General features: G+C 51.9%; 1 protein-coding gene across 1 annotated transcript; it reads left to right on the plus strand.

The window, feature by feature from the left end:
- Nucleotides 1-1569: 1569 nt before the first annotated feature.
- Nucleotides 1570-5346, plus strand: LOC122365484. The gene is made up of 2 exons (XM_043336742.1): nt 1570-2442; nt 4835-5346. Exons 1-2 carry the CDS (start codon nt 1923-1925, stop codon nt 4921-4923), a joined length of 609 nt encoding a protein of 202 aa, XP_043192677.1. The 5' UTR covers nt 1570-1922; the 3' UTR covers nt 4924-5346.
- The last annotated feature ends 3888 nt before the right edge of the window (nt 5347-9234 follow it).

Raw genomic sequence — 9234 nt, forward strand, 5'->3', positions numbered from 1 at the left:
TTAGGTTAGGTTAGGTTAGGTAAGGTTAGGTTAGGTTAGGTTAGGTTAGGTTATGTTAGGTTAGGTTAGGTTAGGTTAGGTTAGGTTTGGTTGGGTTGGGTTGACTATGTAATCCCTGGACACTATGAACTCTGGCCCATTCAAGGCACTGGCCATTTTGAACACTGGACACATCGTGCCCTGGACATTATGAACCCTGGCCATTTCGAACACTGGACACATCGTACCCAGGACATTATGAACCCTGGCCATTTCGAACACTGGACACATCGTGCCCTGGACATTATGAACCCTGGCCTCTTTGAATATACCCTATCTGCAGCCAGTTGGCCACATTTGGACCATGTAATCCCTGGACAATGTGAGCACGGGCCAATTCAAGGCACTGGCCATTTCGAGCACTGGACACATTGTGCCTTGGACATTATGAACCATGGCCTAAATAATACGCACCCGTTGCTGGGGTATTTCGCCACCCACCGTTTGCTGGGGGGGGGGGGGGGGCGTTAGACGCCCCCAGCCGATAACTCGAGAACCAATAGGCGCAGCGAAACGCACGAGGCGGCAAACGAAAGAACGCGACGAGACGCTTCAGATGAGTACTTTAAAGTTGAATTTTGAGGTCACAGGTCGGGTCAAGGTCAGGTCAAACACCTGAAATCGGGCTTTCAGTAGTGTGATAGGTTCACATGTAGTTTGGCGGTTGGCGTAGTTTCTACTTGCTGGCCTGTGTACTACGTGGGGCGTAGCTACGTATTTACGTTATATGGCGAGGCCCCGCTCCGTTATACCACGTGACCGCCTGGAGGCAGCTGGCGGTCACGCTGGCTCTGCGCAGTCTCGAATACACAGTTTGAACCGCACCACCGCGTCTATAACATTGGCGACGAGGGCTCTCGAACGCGGAGATGGCGGGGCGAGTGCCGGAATTCGACGCGGCGCTAGAGGATTTTAGTGCGTATTCTCGGCGGCTTCAACAATACTTTGTGTCGAGTGATGTCAGTGATCCCGCGAAGAAGCGAGCCGTGTTTCTGTGCGCTATCGGTGCGAGAACTTTTGGTCTTTTAGAGGATCTGATCGCGCCCTGCTCAGTGGAAGACGACAGCTATGAAAATCTGGTGGAGGTGCTCAAAAAGCATTTTGAGCCTGGGACATCGGCGATAGTCGCACGCTTCCGTTTTCACACCTGTGTACGGGGTGAAGAGGAGCGGGTGAGTGTTTTTCTGGCCCGTCTCAGGAAGCTCGCCAAACCATGCCGGTTTCCAGCGGAGCTGTTGGACGAGCTGCTGCGTGATCGTCTCGTCTGTGGCACCCGACATGAGCAGCTGCAGTCCCGGCTTCTCAGCGAGTCCAACTTGACACTCCAGTCGGCGGTAGACCTGGCTATGGCGCAGGAGTCGGCTGCTGCGAGCGCTGCGGAGCTGAGCACCGCTCTGGCCGCGGACAGCACCGACACATCTGCAGTTCATCGAGTGGAGAGCGTCAGCCGTCCAGCACAGCGGCAGCAGCCGGCCGCTCGTGGCGGCAGCGGCAGCGGCAGCGGCGACGGCGGCGGCGGCGGCGGCGGCGGCGGCGGCGGCGGCGGCGGCGGCCGGGCCGGTGCCTGCACTCGGTGTTTGCGGCGCCATCGGCCCGAGTCGTGCCCGTTCCGTACGAAGCAGTGCTTCCGGTGCGGTCGGACGGGGCACATCAGGGCCGTGTGCAGCAGGTGGACCCAGCAGCAGCTGCATCAGCTGGAGGGCGACGTCGAGCCGGCCGTCGATGTCGAGACTCTGGGGCACGAGCACGGCGGTGACGACCGGCGGGAAACCACCAGAGTTCCGGAGGATGAGGTCTACTCCCTGTTTCATCTGCAGACGGGGCTCGGGAAGCGACGACCTCCGCTGCTGGTGGACCTGACTCTGGATGGACAGCCCGTGAAGATGGAGGTCGACACGGGGGCCGCCGTCTCGGTTTGCTCTGTGGCAGACTTCGATCGACTGTGGCCGGACCGTGGTCCTGTGCTGCAGCCCTGCTCGGTGCAGCTCAAGACGTACAGCGAGGAACCGATCGCAGTCCTGGGCCAGGTGGAGGTCGACATCGACTACGCGGGCCAGTCGGCCCGTCTTCCTCTCGTCGTGGTCGACGGATCTGGCCCGTGCCTCTTCGGGAGGAACTGGCTGGAGTACATTCGTCTGGACTGGCCGGCCATCTGCCAGGTTCGTTCGCAGTCGCTCGACGGGCAGCAGACCCGCAGAGTGGACGACATCTTACGGGAGTTTCCGGACGTCTTCAAGGAAGAACTGGGCTGCTACACCGGCGGAGAAGTCAGCATCGACGTGGACCCGGGGGTGCAGCCGAGATTCTTCAAGCCACGCACCGTTCCCCTGGCCTACCGGGAGGAGGTGGACGCCCAGCTGGAGAAGGGGATCAAGGACGGCCTATGGGAACCGGTCAGACACAGTAAGTGGGCGGCGCCCTTGGTAGTCGTACCTAAAGATGGCGGGTCTTCAGTCCGCATCTGTGGGGATTACCGCTTGACTGTTAACAAAGCAGCTCATGTTGAACAGTACCCTCTTCCTCGCATCGAGGAGCTGTGTTCCAAAATATCTGGCTGCACCGTGTTCTCAAAAATAGACTTAAAAAACGCCTATAACCAGCTGGTGTTAGATGAGCGTTCCCGCGTGTTTCTCACGGTAAACACACCGAGGGGCCTACTGCGGCCCTGTCGCCTGAGTTTTGGCTATGCTAGCGCTGTCTCTCTGTTCCAGCGCACTCTGGAGTCCGTGTTGGCGGGTGTGCCCGGGGTGGGTGTGTTTTTGGACGACATCGTGTGTGGCGGGCGGGACCAGCAGGCGCATGACTCAGCGCTCCGTCAGGTTCTGCACAGGTTGCAGGAGGCAGGCCTCCGTGTGAACCGGGCTAAGTGCCGGTTCTCGGTGAGTGAAATCACTTACCTGGGCTTCAAAGTCAGTAGTCAGGGCGTGCAGACGACATCCGAGAAAGTAGACGTGATTTTGAATGCCCCAGAGCCTCGTAACGTCAAGGAGCTGCGTATGTGGTTAGGACTGATAAACTACTACAGTAGGTTTTTGCAGCACCTGGCCACTCACCTGTCTCCTCTGTATCGGCTGCTCCGTTCTGGGCAGCGGTGGAGATGGACGGCGAAGGAAAGTGACGCTTTCCAGCGGGCGAAGTCGCTGTTGGTGCACCCACCCGTTCTGTGTCATTTTGACACGACTCTGCCGGTCGTAGTAGCATGTGACGCCGGGCCGCAGGCTGTCGGTTGCGTGCTGAGCCAGTTGACTCCAGAGGGCGAGCGGCCCGTGGCATTCCATTCGCGCACACTCAGTCAGACGGAAGCTCGGTACTCTCAGACTGACCGGGAGGCACTGGCAGTGATCACGGCCGTTAAGAAATGGCATTATTACCTCGCCGGTCGTTCGTTCAAAATTCACACGGATCACAAACCACTGCTGGGGATCATTGGTGAGCAAAAACCCTTACCGGTGATGGCCTCGCCCCGGATGGTTCGCTGGGCTATGATGCTCGGCGCGTACGATTACCGTCTTGAGTACCGGCCGGCCTCAAAGCAGGTGCACTGTGATGCGCTTAGTAGGCTCCCAGTAGGAGCTGCCGCGCCAGAGACCGTGCCTCTGCCGGCGGAGACGCTCCATTTAATGGAGTTTCTAGACTCGTCCCCTGTCAGTGTGGCCCAGATCCGTCGCTGGACCAGCGTGGACCCTGTTTTGTCGCGGGTGTACCGGTATGTGCGTGACGGCTGGCCACCAGCTGACGAGTCTCTCGGGTTAGAGCTCCAACCGTACAAGTCTAGAATTGGTGAGCTCAGTATCGAAGATGGGTGCGTTCTGTGGGGTGCACGTGTCGTGGTGCCTCCTCAGGGTCGGCCGGGGTGCTGAAGATGTTGCATGAAGGCCACCCTGGGGAGACGAGGACTAAAATGTTAGCACGCATGTATATTTGGTGGCCGCGCCTCGATGACGATGTAAAAGAGCTGGTGAGAGCGTGTGAAAAATGTCAGGAGTGTCGGGGTCGCGCTCCCGATGTTCCGCTGCACCCGTGGGTGTGGCCCACACGTCCCTGGCAGCGCATTCATATAGATCACTGCACTGTCAACGGCGCACTTTTCTTAGTGCTGGTGTGCGCTCACTCGAAGTGGATTGATGTTTTTCCAGTGCACTCAGCTGACACTGGTACCACGCTCGAGAAGTTACGTATTTCGTTTGCAGCCTGGGGCGTGCCCGAGGTTCTGGTGTCAGATAATGCCCAGGGGTTTGTGTCAACAGAGTTCGAAACATTCTGTAAGGTAAATGGCATACGTCATTTGACAACGCCTTGTCTGTCACCGAAGTCCAATGGCGCGGCTGAAAAAGCGGTAGACATTTTCAAGAGAGGTCTCTATAAGCAGAGGACTGGGTCTGTTCAGACAAAGGTATCCCGTTTTTTGTTCCGGTACCGCACGACTCCCCAGAGCACGACACAGTGCACCCCGGCGGAGCTGTTTTTAGGCAGAGTCCCTCGTACGCATCTGGATTCTCTCATCCCAGGTAGAGAGGTTAGAGTGCGGGAAAAACAGGAGTCTCAAAAGAGGTACAAGGATCAGGGCAGTCAGGATAGGGCTGTGTCAGTCGGTGACAAAGTGTTTGTGTCTGCGGTAGACAATCTCCGAGGATTGGACAAATGTCGGTGGGCCCCGGGTCATGTGGTGTGTCGTGACGGTCTAAAACTCACTGTCCAACTGTCGGATGGAAGAATTATTGTGAGGCATGCGGATCGTGTCAGGAAGCGATATTGTGCTGTGTCCGTGTCTCATGATGTCAACCGTCGCCCGCAGGAGCCAACTCCCGTGCGAGAGACGGCTGCGAGTCCGGAGACTCCTGTGACGGAGGCGACGCAGCTGCCGGTCCGGTCGCCCGAGGCTGAGCCGCTCCCGGACGCCCCGGCAGATCACTCAGCCGGTCACACAAGCTGCACCGATGGTCTGGGGCGGGCTGGGGCGGCGGGCCCGAGCCCAGTGAGGGCAGCTGTGTCGCCCCGATATAGTCTCCGCGACAGGAGTGGTTTACAGAAGCCCAATCGACTCATGTATCGTTGACAGTGTTTGTTGTCGTTTGTTGCTCGTCTGATCGGTTTGCTTTTGTTATCCGAGGTGGAGGAATGTGATAGGTTCACATGTAGTTTGGCGGTTGGCGTAGTTTCTACTTGCTGGCCTGTGTACTACGTGGGGCGTAGCTACGTATTTACGTTATATGGCGAGGCCCCGCTCCGTTATACCACGTGACCGCCTGGAGGCAGCTGGCGGTCACGCTGGCTCTGCGCAGTCTCGAATACACAGTTTGAACCGCACCACCGCGTCTATAACAAGTAGCATGGATTTCAGAACTTCGCAATGGGCGCCTCTCGTCATAAACTCTGTCAAAACGGTGCACAATCCATCATATAAGGCCTACAAGAGTGTCAGCTCCTTGTAGGGGTCAGTCAAGCATAGGTCAGGATCAAGGTCAGGTCAACCGGGTAGGCACATATCCCCGAAAATCAAAACTGATATTCGCAGCCTGTGACACATGTTTTATGAGTATTTTGGGGCGTAGAACACGATGGTGACATTCATTTTATCATATGTGTACGTGTTTGGCTAAAAAAGTTCAATTTAAGAAATGCATGTATCATGGTCGTGAAGAAGTCACGAGAAATTGCCAAGATTCAGTTCAAGATTTTGGAAAATTCGGAACGATAATCAATAATCGAAGATAGCCATTTGATTGTTCAAGGTATTGGCAGTCTAATGGCGTTTACGGCATGTCTGTATGTCTATTCTGTGATTTTATATGATTTTTTGAACATATGCCGTTTTTGGTCGAAAACTCAGAAATCATGACGTCACTAAAACCTCGATATCTCAAAAATTTTCCGACCGTTTTTTTTTTTGAAACTTTGTCACAATAAACTTCAATCAATTCTCTACAGGTACCCAAAATTTGGCGCGCCTGCGGCGCGCCGTTTTTATGCTATGGCCCGGCGAAAAAAGTGGGGGCGTTTAACGCCCCCCCCAGCAACTCGCGGGTTAAGCCTCTTTGTTGGGTGCAGTCGATTTGTCCTGCAATCTGCATCAGTGCCTAATTACTACTCCATTGACCTATTGAGTAGTTAGGTACCCAATTTTACGAACTCCAAAGCATGTCATCCTTTGTCAGTTACTTTATGCTGGCCTTTCGACATTTTTAATTTAATGAGCTTTTTGAATATTCCCTCAAATTTGAACGTCAAATTGAGCGCAACTAAAACAATGCATTTGATATTAATCACGGACCCGGATTTTTCAAAAGCAAGAAACCCTGAGGACCTATCTCAACCTCTGAGACTCTATGTAAGTACGCCCCACGACTCTTCTCCCGGATACTGGAAGCGTACGCACATTCGCTCCCCAAGTCCGTACAAGTGCAGCTTTGTCCTGCACCTCTGATTTGACTGCCAAAGGCCCGGCTCTCACCTTTGTCGTCACTCTGGGAACTGATTATGCGCGTTTTACGGCGCTCGGCACCTGTCTGTGACACCTACGCGCAGCTCGATGGGCCATTCAGGGTTCAGGAGATCCGGTCGCCGCGGTGTGCTCAGGTGTGAGCCGGTCGAGTCGGGGGATCAGACCACTGCACAGACGGGCTGATCGGCTCAGTCCGCCGCTGGCTAAGCCTGTCCTCCCGGTACCCCCGGACCGTGTGCGCCAACCGGACTCGCCCCTAAGCCGTGCTGCTGTGAGATATAGGAGGGAGATATGTTGCGGCAAAGATTATGCGCTGGCTTCCTGGTCGGTCGGGGTGAGGTTGTAAATGATGCGTGTGGATTTTGGTCCTTACTATTGTCACGGCTGCCTAGATTTGGCCATGTGCAGACTTTGGGTGTGATCATTTTACTTTAAAACTTTGAAAAGAATTGTACTAAGCACTTATTTTCATCCTTATCTACATTATTTACCCCTTCCTCTGGAATATATGCTTTGCATAAGATGTGTATGAGAGTTTGCTGTTTTATACGCAATGAATAAAAGGACCGAGTAAGAACTTCAGCCTGGCGTTACACGCCTGGCGGCTCAACAGTATTTGATTTATACACGTTGTATCGACCATGGTGTCTATGAGACGCTTATCCTTTCCAAAACGTCATGTTTGACGAGTGTGTGATGTCTCGACAAGGCCAAACCCACCCATACAGCTCCCCTGCTGTATTCATCTAACTAATATTGCAAATGGGCTTTCCAGAATTGGTCGTACTTCGGCTAGTGCTTGGTTGTGAAGTCTTCGATTGAAAGGCTTTGAAAGGCTTAGGTTGACTTGCTGTATCAATTTTTAAGTGTGTTTCATTTCAGTGTTCTCGGTAAGCTAAACTTATCAGAAAAAAATGTTCTCTTTAAATGATGCACGTACAACGTGACATGCGGGTCCCAGAATGTTCTGATCCTGTGAAGAGGACCTGAATTATACAAGCGCGGCTGGATATATGAATGAGATCTGAAGGTTATTGTTGTGCTAACGTGTAAATGACAAATGCTATATAGGCCCATTGATTGGGGAACTATATAAAAAACGGCATCCAATGAATTATGGCCTACGCCATTAACCAGAAAGCACTCAAGGCCAGGACGACTGAAAAAAATAGCACACAGATGGGCTGTAAAATGACTTCTAAAATATGCTTGATGGAATGTTTTCACCGTTCGGATATCCTCTTAATTATAAGATGCGTTTCAGTTTCAAGCGGGGAGGAACATTCAGTGGGTATGCTATTAACGCCGCACAACGTAGGTATGGTAGTCCCATATCCCACTGCAGAATTGTACCGTGCAGATATTGGAAAGCCAATGGCCAACAGTACCGCGCCTTGACCTATGCCACTAAGTGATTGTCTACCAAACTTCCGCTAAGAATATGAAGAATCACTTGTTAGCCATCGCTAATTGTTACCATTTAAGGGGTAAAATTCGCTGCGATCCGCATAAGAGCCGTCTATAAAAGGTAAATTGAGCCGTCTCTCTAACTGGAATCCTTTGCCAACGGTTTGCGAGGCCATTGAGCGTGTCTCTCTTTATCCGGAGGTTTTGCACGGCGCACTGGGCACTGACCAGCAGTGGCCTTCGGAGCCGTTATTTGGTGTGAGTGAACCTGACTCAAGGCTGGCCATTTGAACAGTGACATGTTTTCTTCATTCATTGTTGGCCAATATGTCGTTCATACATGAATGGAAGTATATGGCAGTACAAAACGCTGTATTTACATCGACAGCATATTTTTATGTATACAAACATGGTAAGGTTGTAGAGCGATGAGCACAGCGAAAATGGTTAATGAAATGCGAACAATACCACTATCATATTCAAAGGTACGGATATAACCCGTCCGTTCATCCAATATGGCTTCCCTCTGCCCCACAAACATTTGTAGAAGCTCTGCGACACGAATGTTGAGCACACAAATCAGGTAGTGAAACACTTGATCAAAATAAATACGAAGCAATATCGACGCACGCGAACACATGAAGAGATGCAAGGAATAAAACAGATTGCAACGCATGATGAATTGTGTTTAGGGAGGGATAAAATTACATTCCGGTCACATTTAGACGTTCTAAAAAAAAACACCCACACACACAACACAACGCCCACACTTATCCACTATCAACTCTCATAGTCACTTTTGTACGCCACTTGGTTCACAACTCTCTTTCCGAGTCCAGGCACATCTCCTTCTCTGAGTCGAGCATGACTACCAGGCCCATGTCACTCCACTTTTGATGACATCATATGGGGGCCTCAGGACAATAATGGCGCGGCGCGCCACAATCGCTTCAAAGCTCCTTGCCAACAGTTGCCATTTTTGAAAATATTATTTTGAAATAAAGTTCCAAGTAATAAAAATATTGTAATAAAGTTGTTTAATAAATCGATACCATATCTAAAAACTTACTGAAAAATGATTTATTCATAGTAAAAATATAAGCTCGATGCGTTTTTACGTTGCTTTCCTGCAACTGCAGAGGGTTTTTAAATCGTCTATATCTTCAAAACCGGCCATTTCTTAGCATATTGCTACTCTTTTTCATCGCTAGAAAATGAGTTGGACTTTCCAATGACATCAACGGTTGAGCGATATGTGTAGAGTGTCACCAACAATCTTCAAATGAAGTTAGTCATTTTTACGTTGTAAAGGAATGGAGTACCCCTTTCGAGCATCAGGGGTGACG

This window comes from Amphibalanus amphitrite, unplaced genomic scaffold (assembly GCF_019059575.1).
Source record: "Amphibalanus amphitrite isolate SeventyFive unplaced genomic scaffold, NRLGWU_Aamphi_draft 000743F_arrow, whole genome shotgun sequence".
NCBI classification, from domain to species: Eukaryota; Metazoa; Arthropoda; class Thecostraca; order Balanomorpha; family Balanidae; genus Amphibalanus; species Amphibalanus amphitrite.